The sequence below is a fragment of the Lampetra fluviatilis genome, chromosome 23, assembly GCF_964198595.1.
Source record: "Lampetra fluviatilis chromosome 23, kcLamFluv1.1, whole genome shotgun sequence".
NCBI lineage: Eukaryota > Metazoa > Chordata > Hyperoartia > Petromyzontiformes > Petromyzontidae > Lampetra > Lampetra fluviatilis.
The window spans coordinates 9,973,702-9,991,401 of NC_136297.1; the positions used below are offsets into that span (position 1 = coordinate 9,973,702).

A 17,700-nucleotide genomic window follows, 5' to 3' on the forward strand; every position below is an offset into this window, starting at 1 on the left:
CCTGCTGTAATATTTGTAGCTGTGTGCCTGCTCTAGGTTCATAATTCTAGCAACTGCGTATGCGCCGTAATGTTTGTCGCTGTGCGCGCGCTACCGTTTGATAACTCTAGCGCCGCACACGTGTGCTCTAATGGTTGTAGCCGCGTGCGAGCACGCACGCCGTTCTTTTCTGACGCCGTGCGTGTGCCGTGCGCCCCCCGCCCGTTGGCAGGAGCGCGCCCGCGTCGCCCAGCCACTCGGGCCTGCTGTCCCAGCCGCCCAGCGGCCTGCAGACCCCCGAGAGCCTCTCCCGCGAGGGCTCCCCGGCCCCACTCGAGGGGCCGGAGCCCCCCCTCGCTCCGGGGAACCCCAAGCCGCTGCCGGCGCCACGGAACGACGTGCGCTACACGCAGAGCGCGCCAGGTCAGAGTCGGAATCTCGATCGATTATTATTTTTTTCGTCCTGGAGGAATCCGACGAGCCACGAAGCTCCATTTTTCGCGGGTGTCCAGTAGAGGGGGGCGGTGCACGCGGCGAGTGCCGCTTCTTGCACGGACGTCCTTGCGCTCTGGAACGCTCGCCCGATGTGCGTTTGCAATCGTCGCGTTGCGTTCCAATCCGAACGGGGAAAGATGACGGCGCGTGGCGCCTGGCGCGCGTGGTAACATCATCGGGGGGGGGGGGGGGGGGGGGGTAAAGGCTTGCGCTTGTCAGGATTTGTTGGAATGTTTTGGGCAAGCCTCTGGTTTATTTGGTCAGGTTTGTGTAGGATAAGTCCCTAACAGCAGCACAACTTTATACCAAAGTTTTGTTAATATTGGATTAACTTTACGAGAGATATTGTGAAGGCATTCAAGCTGCATTGGAAAGCCTTCATAGTAATTTAAAATCCCCAGTCAGGCTTGATCTCGAGTGATGGCTGCGGTGACGTTACAACGCAAGTCACACCGCAAGTGATGTGACCCTGACTTCCCCCCCCCCCTCCTCCCCCTCCTCCCCCTCCTCCTCCTCCCTGTGCTCTCCGCTCGTCGCCAGGTTCTCCCGTGTCGAGCCACCCCGTGATTTTCACAGCCCAGCACCCGCTGCCGGGCACCTTCATTCGACCAATCGCGTACAGCATTGCGCAGCCGCTCTCCCACTCCCAGCATGCACTGGGGCTGCCCGCCCACCTGAACCAGGGCAGCGGCCACTCCCAGCACGCGGTGCTGTCGGGCTACTTCGCGGCCGGGCCTGACGGACCATCGCCGTACGGCGGCGGGTACTCCGTGCTGCGGCAAACGCTGGAGGAGAGGAAGGAGGAAGAGGAAGAGGGTGAGTCGAGCGATAGCTGGCGACCGTGTCCATCGAGCTGCATGGCCGTCCGGTTGCCGAAACGAACACGTCATTAGGTCGCACTCATTACACGCGAAAGCGCTCGCCACAAACGAAACCACAATACCTTGCCGATCTCGTCAAGGAGCATAAACCATCATCGCGCAAATTCTGGTCATCCTCGCTCACACGTGTGTCTCTGTGCACGTGTCTGTGCGCGTGTGTGTGTGTGTGCGCGCGCGCGTGTCCTTGCGCGCTCGCCTTCGACATCGCTGCCGCAGAGCTCAGGCCGCTGCGCCCACCCGTGCTGAGCGCCGTGACGTCCGTGATCCAGACGGCGGGGCCCAATCCCCCGTGCGCTCCTCCGCACGGCTCCGTGTGGCTCGGTGCCCCCGGCGCCTCCTCCTCCTACCACCACCAGCAGCAGCAGCAGCACCAGCAGCAGCAGCAGCACCACGCGGAGAACGGCTTTCACAGCGCCACGGCGCTGCAGCCCCAGCGTGAGTCGGCGCGGGGCGCTCGGACGGGGGCCGGTGGGGCGCAGCGAGCCAGGGAGGAGGGCAAGCGGCCTGCCCGGGCCTTACGGCCGGGCCGCGTCGATGGACATATGGGGGAGACCTGGGGGCAGGTTTGGGGAGAGACGCTCTTTGGGATCGTATACCGTGTGTTGAGGAGATACCTCCAGCGAGGGAGAGCCAGCTGACGAGGGGAGGGGGGGCGGGAGGGAGGAAGCATTTAAAGAGGCAATCGGAAGCAAAAGCAAGTGCAGCTTATCTATAGCCATAAGCCCTCATCGCCCTTCAGAATCTGAATATTTATAACTGGAGGAATCTGATATAAAGTTATTTTTCACGGATGTCCAGTGTGGACGGGTCAGAACGTTACAACAGCAAGTTATACAAAAACAGGATAGGAGTGCAAAGCATGGGAAAGGTAAGAAAATCACTAAAACATGTTTTAATATTGTACTAGGTGAAGCCCACTGAGAGCTATTAGCTTTTCAGGAGCGACCTGGCCATGAATGAAAGCCAACCATATCCCTACCCCTAATCCCAACCATATAATAATTACTTGTGCACACAGGAAAGTCACATGGGGATGCTTGGCCTACGTAAATTGCGTCTTATATCTGTAGCTATGGGAGTAAACTGGAGAACCCAGAGGAAACCCATTCAGAACAAATTCCACACACAAAGTCGCGCCAGAGTCAGGATTCGAACTCAAATGCTTCTTTCAGTAAAGGCACAAGTTCTGCGACTGCACCGCCCTACCTATCCCCAACCCTATCCCAAACGCTAACACGGTCCGTCTCCTGGTTCCCGTACTGCTGATGCAGCCCCACTAGTCCCCCAACGCCGGTTGTTCACCACGGCGCCGCCGCCGCCTCCTCCTCCTCCCCCGTGCGCTTCCCCTCCCAGGAGCCGCCAATCCGCTGCAGCTGCTGGCGACGCAGGCCGGCAAGAGGCTGGTGCACGACGGAGACGGCGGGCAGGATGCCGGCGAGCCCGACGCCAAGCGCCACTACCCTGACGCTCAACAGCATCAGCATCAGCAGCAGCAGCAGCACCAGCAGCAGCAGCAGTACGGGGAAGCTGGCGTGGCGCCGGCCAGCCCGCCACTCAGCCCGGCCGCATCTCAGTCACCCGTCGAGGAGGAGTGAAGCGACGCACACGTGCCTTGTCGGAGAGCGCTAGCGGCGTGCCGCGAGCGCCGTCCGCACGATAAGTTTCCGCCGCGTTGTCTCCCGTGCGTGTGGTTTATTTTGCGTTGCCAGATATTTTACTCTTTCCCAGTCGCCCGTCGAATTAGGCTGTTTTAAATTAGCATCCCCAGGAGTATTTGATTTTCAGTATTTATTGCTTTATTTGTCTCTCTTCTGCGGGGGAGAGTTTTTATCGTGTGTGTCGAGAGGCGAACGGAACGGCAGCAAAATAAATTGGTTCAGTGTCGCGTGCCAGGGCCGTGCGCGCCCGCGCGACGTTACAGTGCAGATCGGAGGCCAACGCGCTGAGGTCAGAAGGTCGACGAAAGGGGGGTGTTTAGGTGGCCCCCCGGAAAATGAATTAAGGGATAAAAAGAACCATTTACAATAATAATAAAAACGATAATAATCCAACGAGGCTCACAGTTGAAACGAAAACCTCGTCACGTTTTTTCTTTCCTGTTCTGGGGGGACCAAGCAGCCGACCCACCGACGCTTTCCATCACCGCATGCGTCAGCACGGGCAGAAGGCACCGTTTCGTAACGAAGTGGGGGCGGGGGAAGAGGGGAGAAGCGGTGGCTGCGGCGCACAGCGCTAACAAACTTTGTTTCCCCGAGTGAAGCGGCCGGGAGTTACTCTTCACGTCTTCTTTTGGCTCGGCAACTCCCTAAGCGGCATCTAACTCCACGTCCATCCTGCTGCGGCTGTTGCTGCGACGGACCTCCAGGCCTCGCGATGACCCACCAACGGTCCCTCTCGCCGAGCGGGGTCACCCCCACCGGCCGTGACCCCCCCTGCCCCCCCCCCCCCTCACCGTAAGGCATTGAGGAGAAAAAATGTGTAGCCACAACTGTGACCCTTCAGAATCAGAATCTGTATTTATACTGCAGGAGGAATCCGATGAGCTACAAAAAGCTCTTTTTCACGGATGTCCAGCAAGGGACGGGTCAGGACGCACCCCGTAGCAATGTGTGCGTGCGGTGGCGACGGCGGCACGGTAAGGAGGAGAGTGAAGCGTAACACGCGACGTCGCTGGGAAAGAGTCGGATCCGCTATGCTCGCACAATCCCCGTTCGCTCAGCGGGCGGCGAGGTGGGGGGGGGGGTGCCTGGCAAACGTGCGACGGAACACGAGGGAAGTGCCACGGCCGGCGGGATATTGCTGACGTCCTGATTGTCGTTGCGCCTCGTTTAAGTGAATGTATTTAACGGAATGCACAAGGCCGACTGTCGCCATCGTTGTTGTTGTTGTCGTTTGGCGGCGGTTTAGTTTTTTAATTGACACGCGACGTGACCGGCTGGGCAGCCGCCACGTGTTAGAATCACGTACGGCGATGGCTTTTATTTTTTATTTTATTTTTTATTGTGAAATTGCTGCGGAAACTAAGTACACTCAAAGATCCAGGAGGGCTGCTTGAACTCCCTTAAGACGGCTGAGCGGGCGCGTGCGGGGACGCGCAGCTGCGAGCGAGCGCGCGCGTGCCGTTAAAGCGATATGCGCGCGAGTCTGCTTCACATGGCAACTCGGACGACACTACACGGTGGTGGGGGGGGTGTAGAGAGGGATGGAGGAGGGCGGCTCTCGTTGGAGCGACGAATGGGCCCCGCCGCTCGTGCGCCAATGGCTCGCCGAGCTGACCGCCGCTCCGCTCCCGTGGCGCCCAGAGACATTCTATTTTTAGAGAAAATTTTCTACGCGTGTGAACGAAAAAAAACAGGGAAAAAAACGTTTTTTTTTGTTTCGCGGAGAGAGGGAGGGAGGTAAAGGCGAGCGAGCGTTGCCGCGCGTTCACGGTGGGCGCCGAGCACCAAAGACCCCCCCCTCACATCACACCCCTCCTCCTCACTTCCCCGAACCGCACCCACCCCAGAGGTCACAGGTGCCTCGGTGCTGGATCGCGTTTTAGCTTTAAGAAAACGCTGCTTAACTTCGAGAGCGACCCACACACGGACACACGCGCAGACGGACATCGTAGAGCATTGAAGGACGGATGCACGGACGGGACACCGAGATGGGCAGACGCACGGACAGATACAAGGATGCACTAACGGAGTGACATATGGAGAGAGAGAGAGAGACGTCGGCGAGACTAATGGCATGCGAAGGGTCCTCATGAAACCCACGACGCCTTAAACGAAAAAGCACGCGCAACATCTGTAGACACTCGTGTGTGTGTGTGCGTGTTCGCTCGAATGTTGCTTTCTTTGACACGTGGACTTGCATTGCAATATCGAGTTTTTGCTTTGTGATGTGGCTTTGAAGGAAGAAAAAAAACACAAATAGTCACTTAGGAGAGAAGCGTTTCTTGTATTGCGCGTCGCCGCGATCCAGCGACTGTGTGCGTGGTGCTTTTGCAGTACTCGTCGGAGAAGAATCGTTTTTGTCGAATTGATCACCCACTGACAGATCCACTCGGGCGGCCGCGCGAGCGCTTCTTCAGCCTTTCGGAATGCACAAACGGCGCGTCTGTAAACAGACAACCCCCCCCCCCTGTCCAGAAAAACTGACCTGAACTATGATTGTAACAAACTAAACAGCATACTTATTTTCTCTTAAGTCGCTTCCCTTTAATATATATCAAAAAATGCACTTTTTATATATATTTTAGCGATGTGAGACTCGGTACCTCTGTGCAAACTTACGTAAGGGAGAGTGCATTGGCACGCGTGCCCACCAGCTTCCTTCCTCCCTGGTGGCCCCCCCCCCCGTCGTCGCTCACGAGTGGCTCTCCGCAGTGCCCTCTAGCGGAGGCCTTCCGACAGCAGCGGGTGGCGTGAGCGAGCAATTGCTGCGGAGTTTTGCGCCTTTTGTTGACCTCTGGTCCCAAAAGAATGATCGCAGACCGGCACGATTCGGAGGAGCTGACGGACCGCGTGAGTTTATTTTGGTCTCGATTTAAAGCTTTCGTGACTGCAGGGATTCATCTTCTTGGTTCTTTCGGTGAAGTCACGTAGAAAGAAAATAATAAAATAATACAAATAAACATAATAAAATAATTCTCACGACGTTTCGGCCACAACGCAACAACGCAAGCAGTCGTCCTCATTCTTCACCTGAGGACGGCTGCTTGCGTTGTGGCCGAAACGTTGTGAGAATTGTATATTATAATGTTTTATTATTTTTATTTTATTATTTTCCTTCTACGTGACTTTACCGAAAGAACCGAGAAGATTTATTTTGGTTGGCGCGTTCTCGGGTCCAGTGCGACTCGCTCGAGGGCTCCGCTCATTACCGGTTTGATCCCGTAGCCACGTGTCGGTGGGAACCCACAAAGGGGGGGTAGCTGCAACACTCGTCCAACACTTCCGCTGGCTCCGCACCTCCCTTTGACTTGCCACGAGCGCGTCGGAGAGCTGCGGTGAGAGCAGTGGAAAGTCGACCGGAGGGGCCCCGAGAGGTTGTTGGAAAGTTGACCTCCGAACCCCCCCCCCTCCTCCTCCTCCTCCCCGGGGTGAGGCAGTTTCTCTCGCTGTGCTTTATTTACCACTGGAATGTGGCTGTTAAGTTCCTCTCGGAGAACAATGTCACGAACTGAATTTCTAACTTTGTGAGATTTCTCAAGTAGGTTACCGGTGTTATGATAAAAAAATAAATATAAGTTTCTTGAAAAAAAATTAACAGACGTCGGTCTGTTCAATCGCGTAAAGCATTTTTATTCATTGTAGTCCAACAACTTATTGGCCTACCAGGCAAACCGAACTGGTTTTGACTATCCTGAGACTCATTAGCAGCGTGTGGTCTGTTCATTAACGTTTCTCCATTGTTAACCGTAACCCTGCTGGTTGTACACCAAAAAAAACCCCCACAAAAATGACAAAAAACGATAAAGTATATATCTCTAATAATAATATGTAGGCGTGTTGATGTGAGGTGTTTGTGTGGATATGTTTGTGTGCATGGGGCAGGTTCACCCGCCAGGACCCATCCGTGCGGACTTTGAGGGGGTGGTTGGGTCACCGATTTCTAGCCGTGGCTGAGATCACAATCACCGATTATTATTTGTTTCTATATAAGGCATCGTTGATCGTCGCCATTTGCTCCATCAGTGCTCTCGTAATTCCGTTCTCTGTTCGCTCTCATTTAGACGTAGGCGTTTTTTTTCTCTCTCTCTCTCGATCATTTCATCATGCAGTCTTCGCAAAAAAAAGAAGTGTTTGGTCCGTGTTTAGTTTAAACGTTCTCATCGCATTTATCCGAATACTGTAACGCTCCTTTTGGATGTGCTCGAGTTCTATACCTCGCGGTGCCCGGCCTCGGTCAGTCATCTCTTCTCTCGCTTTTGTTTTGCATTCGTTTTTCCATTTCCCAACCTTTCAGTGTTTTTTTTACTTTTCGAACCATTTGCGTAAATAGTAATTCATAAATGGCGAAAAGAGAGAAAAATCGCGTGGATTTGTTTTTAAATGCTGACGTGTTCGCTCACCCATCACGCCAATGGTTTTAAGTGGAAAAACAATTATGCCTAAAACCAAAAAGAGGTCACAGCTGTAATGAAAGTTATAACAGGACCGTAATACTACAGAAGAAGAATGTCTGCTGGCTTGTCCGACACTTTATTGTCAGGCAGCCGTATGGCCCTGTGGTCTGAAGTGGCAGTGTAGCCGCCCGACGCTTTGTCTCCCCCACCGTAGCGATCTGTGTTTGCAACTTGGTTGCATGCAACTGAATTGCTCACGTGTGGACATCTCTGTTGCCCGTCGCGAGCGGTTGCGCACGACAGGTTGCTCAAAGTCGAGGTGGACTCCGCTTTCAATTGTCAGACTGCTCTGCGATTTGTCGTATTCCAACACGTGACACATTTGTGAACTGTGATTGGTTGTTAGGATCCTGATTTTGTAGGTGGTGAGGGGGGTGGAGCTTAACCATACAAGGCGTGAGGCTATGCTGTAAGGGGCGTGGCCAGTTACTTTAGCCACGCCTTTGCTGCTCAACCATCTGCTGAGATGTGGACAAAGCAGTTGCGAGTTATTAAGTTGCGCAAATTCAACAGTGATTCGGTTGCACAACTGGTCGCTCGGTTGTGGAGCCCGACTTGAGAGAGGCACCGTGGCCATGCCTCGCTGTGGTGGCACAGGGAGAGTGAGGGTGGGATACGGGCACAGAGGACACGTGGAGAGGGGTTGACCCCGAGGTGGCTTCTGGCCGATGTCCCCCGGGTCAGTGCGTGACCTCTGCTGGGGCTGCCCCATAGAGGAATAGAGGAATGCTGTTTGTGTGTCGCGTAAAAATGCCTTACATTTTTGCGTTTCCAACCCCCCCCCCCTCAGCATGCTGGAACGATACGGGTACCGCAGTTATTTTTTAAACGTTGTAATGGGGTCAGCGCAACAACAACAAATAAACACACACACACCCCTCCCATATATATTTTTGTTAATCGAGAGGGCAAACTTTTCCATCATGCGTAAAACGCCGCCAGTCCATTTTAAAGTCACCGCGATGTATTTTTTTAGGGTTCGGTGCCCGAGCCCAAAGTCGCGAGCGGGGATCCCAGATTTAGTGAAACGGGGTAAACCAGAGGGGACTCCCACTGGGCGGCAGAGCGGGGGTCGCCGTTGAATCCCCGCCGTCCCCGTCTGTGCCTGTGAGGCAGGGCCACCCGTATTTATAACCTGACTTTGAGTCACTAATGAAGCGCACGCACACACACACACACGCGCGCGCGCGAACACGCACAAAGACAAACATCTCCCGTATTGCCTTAAGACTTTTGGGGCAAGTACTGTTAGCGAGCACCAATGAAGGCCGACATGCACACGCGCGGACACATACCTTTGTGTACCCCAGCACAGACTATGCACACTTGTATACAAGGACAATGACCCCCCCCCCCCCCCCCGTATAGCCTTAAGTGCTGTTTGCGAGCACCAATGAAGGTTAGCATGGCACACGAGGTAGTGGGTGGCCAGCACCATGCCAGACCGCTTTGTCTCCCCAGTGGCGATGTTTTTACACGCCGCACCAGGTTACTAATTTTAAGCTGAGTCGACTTAGTGGGGGGGACCCAGGACCGGTTCAGATCAACGTCACTGGTGTTGGCCGTGAGCCGGGTATCCAACTCGGCTCGTTGGGTTTGTAAACGCAGCACGCGAACCGCTGCCCACGCAAAAACGCGCGCCCGTAAACACAACCGCAGACGTGTGCGCGCGCACATACACACAGGCGCACGCACAGTCGTCGCACGCAAACCCTCGGGGAAGGTTAATTTATTGCTGTCAGACTCTAAGGATGTATGTGCGCCACGTTCACCGGTATGGGTGTGGGTGCCTTATTAGGGATCGGTACGCGCGACACTTTCAAGAGGGTGGGGGGGGGGGGTCACCGTAACAAGACGAGGGGTTGGCGGGATGCGGCTTGGTCGATACGGGTCCCATTGACCCTCAACAGAATTCCACCTGGAATCCAAAAATTAGTTCCGGGAGAGAGGGACCCCCCCTCCTCTCCCCCCCAGACAGAGACGACGAGAGAACAACTCGGACTACAACCCCACGGCGGGGCGCGTTAGAATCTCGCCCTGCTGCACTGACAAAGCGGGTCAGGGGGCCGTGACCTAACGAGCTACGGTCACGGCCCTAGCCAGGCTCTCCCTCTCTGTCTCTCTCTCGGACGCGTTGCGTGTGGCTATCCCCAAATCCAGATTGAGCCGTGCGGCCCAGTTTCTAGCCCGACCCAACCTCGACTCTACCCTCAGTGCGGAGGATGAGCAGCGCTCCTCACCTCGTCGACAGTGAGCGAGAGGCACGGGGGGGTGGTGGCCACCGCCGCGGCCGCCGCTGCCACCCCCTGCCCTTGCTGAATGTAGTCACTAGCAGCACTCGCGAGGGCGCTCAGGAGGGCTGTGCGTGCGCGTGCGGTGTGCGCGCGCGCGGCGAATTGAGTGCGAGCGCGCTTGCGTACTTGGCGAGCGCACGCGAATAACATTTTGCGCCTGGTCTCTCTCGGTGTGGGATGCTCTTAAGAAGGAACACGCAAGAGGAGAGCCTTTGGTGTCGATTTCGCAACAACTGTGAGGCTCTGGCGATGGCGAGAAGCGTGGTGTAATCAGCGGGTTTGGCAGCGATGGCCGCCGTGGCCCGTGCTTGCCGGTGCAGTTTCAGACTTCCAAGTTTCACGTTTCGCGGCCCAAAAGAACGCGCGCCAACGATTCGCACGTTGCTGGCGTGAGCGGCACGGGCTTTGTGAAGAGCCTGCCCACCACGTGCGGCGGAGCGCGTTTGGTGGTCGCTCAGCGGATCGAACTTACTTGCCTTTGGCGTGTAACATTGTCGTGCTTAATCTAACGCAGACGAAGTGGAGAGGAGACGTGTAGAATTAATTAAGATGATGATGACGAGAATCTGCTTGAATAGGTTTTTTTCCCCTTTTCTCTGGCAACAAAAAAACTACTTTTACAAGGAACCATGTCTGCATTAACCACAATACTTGTGGTCAGAATGCAAACAAAAAACACACTCTGATAACATATGCATTGTCCTTGAAACTGATTGGTCCACACCAGAGACAGCTTTCTTTTGAGCCTCGTCTCAAACGGTGTTAGACCAGAGGACGCCAAAAGGCGACAATCTGCTTGTCCGCTGTTATATTTATGAATGTGACCCGCGTGTTGTGAGACATGATTTTGAGAATGATGGCACTTAACGCAATGGCGGGAGATGTCTGGGCGTCTTGTCCTAGCACGGTTGGCTACGTACGGTGCGAAAGAAGTTCAACATACATACGTATTTAAACGAAACAAGAGTTGTCATTTGGACATAGTCCTGACCACCGTTTGGTTCTTCCCGAGTAGCGACTCGCACAGGAAGTTCATCCCAGGCTGCCCGATTCGAGTTTGAAGTGTCGGTCATTGTCAGTCATGATCTGTCCACTGCTGGGTGAAGGCACTCCCACAACCCCTCGTCATCCGATTAGCACGGCTGGCTACGTTGCAAAAGAGGTTCAACACACACACACGCATACACGTACACACACACACACGCACACACGTACACACACGTACATCCCTCATGGCCGCGCGATGCAGCAATCCGTCCAGCCGCTGCACACGAGCTGATCCCCAACGCTCCGTGTCCGCTTTGCGCGCCCTCTAGGACGCATTTCCCCTCCTTTGGCTGCCACGCCATCGTTCGTCTCGGCCGTCGCGCCTTCCAGCGACATGTGTCCTTCCCCCCAAGCCGATGCGATGTCGCTAACTCTGTGTGCGTCCCTTACTCCATCGTGTCCCTCATTCCGTGTCTCGGCGCGATTGGGGCCGTGTACCTGCATACGCGTTTCTTAGCGCCATGGCCTTCGGTATTTTTTTTTTTGGCTCGGCTTCCCACGCTTTTGCAAAAACCTTTCGATTTTTCGACGTGAACGTCCCACGTTTCCGATCCACGCACATCACGCCAGGCGTAACACCCGTTCAATAACACAGGCCGGTGACTGCGGCCCAGCGGTAGCGCGGAGGTTCACTGGTTCGAATCGAGCAGGCCATCCTGGTTATTACCGTCGGTGGGTGCTAACCGCGGTGATTCGACGCGCCGTCTGTATCGCAGTGGACGTTAAAGACCCCCCCCCCCCGCAAGAGTGGGACGTCGTGTGCCGGCGAGTCCACATTTTAACCCAGTGTCGCTTCGTTGCGACACTGGCCTTTAGCGCGGCCCCTGGAACATGCGGCATCCGACCAATACACAACATGTGAAAACACCCCCCATCATCATCATCATTATCGTGCTGTCAGTTGTGTGGTGGCCCTCGCACCGATGTTTCTGATCGGCGAAAGTGCCCACTCTGAACATTAGCTAAGAACACTTTTAACGTATTAAAAAATAACATCGCAGACCACTCGATTTGGATTAAACACGTCAAAATCGTCACCCTCTCGGCACGAGTTCACTCTCACAAACGAGACTCTAAATTTCGATTTAAAGCTTTCTTGACTGCAGGGATTCCATCTTCTTGGTTCTTTCGGTAAAGTCACGTAGAAGGGAAATAATAAAATAATAAAAATAGAACATAATAAAATAATTCTCACGACGTTTCGGCCACAAGACAGCGCTGTCTTCCCGACAGACCTGTTCTGTTCTTCACCTGAGGACGGCTGCTTGCGTTGTGTTTTATTTTTATTATTGTATTATTTCCCTTCTACGTGACTTTACCGAAAGAACCAAGAAGATAAACGAGACTCTCTCTTGAGTACTCCACTTTTTTTATTATTACTATTATTTCAAATTGTATTTCAAAACTACTCCCCGAGCACAAACCGCGTGGAAAGCTTTCCGCGGGATCCAACGCGCGCGACTTCCTCCGACCCTCGTTCTCGTTTCAAGGGAAGCGTCTGGGCGGTGTGGCAGTGGAGGGAGCAGCGCATCGCTTCTGTTGTTGCTGTTCTCGCGTCTTAGACTCCCTCTCCCTTCGCGAGTTGCATCGAATGATTTCGAGAACCTGCGGGGTGGTTAAGTCGGCGTGGCCGCGACGTCCCTCTCGTCATTCGATTATTTAAACGGCACTGTTTTAGACGAAAGTAAAATGCGATATTTTCCGGTGTGTGAATGTGTTCGGCAACGCGAGGTGGTGTGCACTTCCTGCTCGCTTTTTAACAAAATGATGATAACGATGATGACCCTCTTTCACGCACGGTGTTATTGTGTACAAGGGGGTGAGCCCAGAACCCGTTCAGCCTTCATCTGTGTTCGACATCGCGAACGAGGCCGCTTCGGATAGATGCCCAAATTGTTTGGAAGTAAATCGTCAAACGAAACGTCAGGACGATGCGTGCTTTACAGTGCACGCGCTCCGAGTGTTCTAACAACGACAAACTTCAAACGAATAAAAGCAAACGTAGAGGATCGTGGTAAATGGCCATATTTTTGGAGCACCAGTTGTATTTTTAATATGAATTAAAAAAAACTAAAACTGTCTAGCGATGGGTGAATGTAACAGAACTGCAATAAAACAGCATTACGACAACAGCTTTTTGCGTCTCCCGGCTTTGCTTTGTTGTTGTTCTTGCCGCTGATCCTGCTCCTCCTCGTAACGCCAACGTTCCCCAACCTCATCAGAACATCATCTATTTATACCGAGAGGAATCCGATGAGCCACGAAGCTCTTCCCCCCCCCCCCCCCCCACTACAGACGTCTGGTAAATAATCCACGCGCCTTTCCGTTTTCATTACAAGCACGCGCGCCGATCAGATCGATCTGATGATCTGATGATCGATCGAGCTGCCGGGCATCGATGGAACGGCGCAGCCACGGGCTCCGAGCGATGGGGATGATGGGCGGACGATCCCAACAGCCGTGTCGGATTGGCAGCAGCCGAGCTGTCGCGGTTGTAGGAACGCGTGCGTGCGGATGAGAAGACGTTTGGGGCCGTCCATAAATGACGTCACGCGATTTTGGATTTTTGACCCCCCCCTCCGCACGCGGCGTCACAAAAAGTCAGACCCCCCCCCTCAAATATGACGTCACAAAGCTCTGCCCCCTCCCACCCCCCAAAACCATATTTCCATTTTTAAAATAAAACATGCTTCAAATGGCTTTAAACTATTGTCATTGTAGTGCGTATTTAATGTGGCGCTGCACTCTGATGTTGTAGGAGAAAACATTTATTAAAAAGTATTTAATTAAGTAGAACGTGTTGTCTATATTTATTTAAAGTTGCGCATTTTGATGTGACGTCACATTTCTCAAACACCCCACCCCTCGTCACACATCGTCACAAGTCTGACCCCCCCCCCCCCTCTAGGTGCGTGACGTCATTTATGGACGGCCCCTTACGGAAAAATGAAATGCCCCCGCATCCATCCCGTCTGGTGTTGTTGCCAGGTTGTCGATAATAACGTTTGAGAAAAAATTATACATATAAAAGAATGGGTGTTTAACCTTTCTGGCAATAAAACATGTTAAGATGTTAGAACACCAAATAAGAACGCTTTTGCGAGGAAAGGTCCCTTGTTGATAATAAAGTTTACACAAATCTGGTCTCACGCTCTGACGACAACAACAGACAGTGAGTTAATAGAAAGCGTGTAAAAAGATTGTTTAAAAATATATATTGTATGATAGAATATAGTATTGTCATCAGTATGACATGTGTATACCAAGTTTGAAGTCGATACCACATTGGGAAGTGGGTTAAAATTTACTTCCAAGAATTGAGGATACGACAACAACAGACAGAGTGAGTTCAATGAAAACGTGTAATAATAATAAAAAAATAACGTCACGTGATCGCAGCGGTCCTTAATAAAATAACCACCGTAGGTCGCTGATCCCACCCTGCGTTGGGATGTCTCTGGATGAAGATAAAGAATTTCCCCTCCCTACCATTGGACACGCCGCAGTAGGACTTTCACGACCAATATTATCCATAACGGAGGGTGTTTTTTGTTGGGTTAGATCGCGTTAAACATTAAACGCGTCTTCTTGGTTCTTTCGGTAAAGTCACGTAGAAGGGAAATAATAAAATAATAACAAGTATAACCCGTAAAAACAAAGTTTTTCACTATAAATCCTTTATATGCGTGGCGGCGAGAGTCCTCTCGTCCTCTGGCTTGAGATGGCTGCCACCTATGGGTCAGATGATTGCCTGCCACCATTAAGCAATTGGTAATTAAATATAATATTTTTGTCCTAAAAAGTGTAAAATTTTTGAAAAATTTGTTCACGAACATGCATTGTCACGCACAACGAGTCTGTGTGCAAAATGGCAGCTCGATTGGATCACGGGGAGTGGGTTAAAAAACGACCGAAAGATTTGCACGGTCCTAAGCAAGCAAGCAAGTGAACTTAATATAAAGGATTTAAAAATAAAACAAAATAAAATAATTCTCACGACGTTTCGGCCACAACGCAAGCAGCCGACAGCTGTCTCCCCGACAGACCTGGTCTTCCACCTGAGGACGGCTGCTTGCGTTGTGGCCGAAACGTCGTGAGAATTGTTTTATTATGTTTAATTTTTATTATTTTATTATTTCCCTTCTACGTGACTTTACCGAAAGAACCAAGAAGATGAATCCCTGCAGTCACGAAAGCTTTAAATCGAAATTAAACGCGTCGTTAAACCCGCCACTGCCCGGCACAGAATCATTAGTAAGGGGTTCGCCACGTCAACAGAACGTGCCAATTCGTTACTGGTTCAGCACACCGCTGTGTCGGAGAGTAGATCCCACAGCGTTTACAATTGGAGTACGACGTTTCGCCGGTACAACCACCATCATCAGGCGGACTGCCAATTCTGGCCATGCAATGTTGTGGGTTTACTCTCCAACACGCGAACGGCGTTGTGCTGACGTGTAAACTAATACATCGACACATTCTGTTTACGTGACAACCCCTTATGGGCCATCCATAAATGACGTCACGCACCTAGATGGGGGGGGGGGGGTCAGACATTTGTGACGAAGGGTGGGGGGGGGGGTAGAGAAATGTGACGTCACATCAAGATGCGCAACTGTAAATAAATATAGAATTGTTATAACAACACTAATTGTTATAACAACACTCCTACAACATCAGAGTGCAGCGCCACATTAAGTACGCACTACAATGACAATAGTTTAAAGCGATTTGAAGCATGTTTTATTTCAAAATGGAAATATGGTTTGGGGGGGGGGGGCAGAGCTTTGTGACGTCATATTCGAGGGGGGTCTGACTTTTTGTGACGCCGTGTGACGAGGGGGGGGGGGTCAAAAATCGTCAAAAATCGCGTGACGTCATTTATGGACGGCCCCTTACTAATGTGGCCGTGTCGGGTGGTGGCGGGTTTAACGACACACGTTTACCCGATCTGACCCAAACAGAAGAAAAAAAACACGTTTATTGTGGATAATATTTGGTCGCGAAAGCATGCGTGTTGATCGCATGCATCAGGGGAGCACACACGTGGCACCAGTACCGTATTATCCCAGTAGCACAAGTAGCTACTACATATGTAGCTACGGGCCCCGCACTTTCAAGGGCCCCGCGCTAAATGTTTTCAAGCTATCAATTCCGGTTCAGTGGTTCTGCACTTGCTCTATTACTGTAGTCCTATACCGCCTTCAACTTTTAAGAACGACTGGGTGATTAAGGTTAGCGATTTGTCGTATTATCTGGCTGTATAGCAAATGAAAAAATACAATTACTTTACTATGCGAGTTTTAAAAAATTGTGTTTTAATATTTATGTGTTTTTTTTTATTTAGGGCCACTTTATAACATTTGCTACAGGCCCCGCACTAGCTTAATCCGGCACCGTGTTACCCGAGTACACAGTGCCCTCTAGCGGTTATAGGAGAAACGTGAACTTGGATTGAACCACTGAACCCCCCCTCCCACTCTCTCCACCCCCCCCTTGTCAATCACCGGCCACGCGAGATGGACTCTTCCACTTTGCGACACCACCGCCGTAAACGCGGTTTCCCATCGCCACGTGCGGCCTCGCGAATCCGTTCACGCGAAGTTTAGCGATGAGCTCGAGTTCGGTTCTTTTAAAACCGAGGAAGAGACAGGGGGGGGGGTGGAGGTGGTGATGGAGGGAGGGGGGGAGGAGGGGTGGAGGAAATCCCGGATTCAGTGGTTGGAGCACGGAGCGTTCCGTCCAAAAGTGGTGAGTCTTGTGGCTTCGACCAATTGAGCCGGCTCCGTTATTTGAAAATCTCGAGCAGAAGCGCGCTGGACGTCGCCGCGAGACGGTGGAACGCGAGCGGTGTTTAGGACGCTGATTTAGAGAGAGAGAGCGAGAGAACACGTGTGTGTGGTGTGTTGTGTTGTGTGCTTAGCACCTTCCAAAGTTCGTGTCGTTAACCCTCCACCACCCGACGACATTGTCACGCTTACCAACCGAGATGTCGTTTCCACGTGGCCGATGTAACGTGTTCGAATTGAGAACAAGTAAAGCTCCAGCTAGCCCCGTGGTTTCATACTTTCCATGCCTGAATGTACACACACACCACCCATACACTTAATTTACACACATGCCACCCATAGACTTAATTTACACACACGCCACCCATATACTTAATTTACACACACACCACCCAATGATTTAATTTACACACACACCACCCATAGACTTAATTTACACACACGCCACCCATACACTTAATTTACACACACGCCACCCATAGATTTAATTTACACACACACCACCCATAGATTTAATTTACACACACGCCACCCATACACTTAATTTACACACACGCCACCCATAGATTTAATTTACACACACACCACCCATATACTTAATTTACACACATGCCACCCATAGATTTAATTTACACACACACCACCCATAGATTTAATTTACACACACGCCACCCATACACTTAATTTACACACACGCCACCCATAGATTTAATTTACACACACACCACCCATAGATTTAATTTACACACACGCCACCCATACACTTAATTTACACACACGCCACCCATAGATTTAATTTACACACACACCACCCATATACTTAATTTACACACATGCCACCCATAGATTTAATTTACACACACACCACCCATAGATTTAATTTACACACACGCCACCCATACACTTAATTTACACACACGCCACCCATAGATTTAATTTACACACACACCACCCATATACTTAATTTACACACACGCCACCCATACACTTAATTTACACACATGCCACCCATAGACTTAATTTACACACCGACCAACGTATGACGACTTTTTTTGCCCAAACTGCTTTGAGCTTCGTCGGGTAGCGTACTCGGAATTATA

The 17,700-nt window shown here is 51.8% G+C and overlaps 1 protein-coding gene across 1 annotated transcript in view; it reads left to right on the forward strand.

The window, feature by feature from the left end:
• Nucleotides 1-6,018, forward strand: part of LOC144940754 (uncharacterized) — a 60,689-nt gene extending 54,671 nt beyond the window's left edge. Inside the window, exons 7-10 of the mRNA XM_078867146.1 lie at nucleotides 212-402; nucleotides 1,015-1,290; nucleotides 1,572-1,790; nucleotides 2,709-6,018. Of these exons, the coding sequence (XP_078723272.1) occupies nucleotides 212-402; nucleotides 1,015-1,290; nucleotides 1,572-1,790; nucleotides 2,709-2,950 (928 nt within the window). The 3' untranslated portion in view covers nucleotides 2,951-6,018. The remainder of the gene's footprint in view (nucleotides 1-211; nucleotides 403-1,014; nucleotides 1,291-1,571; nucleotides 1,791-2,708) is intronic.
• The last annotated feature ends 11,682 nt before the right edge of the window (nucleotides 6,019-17,700 follow it).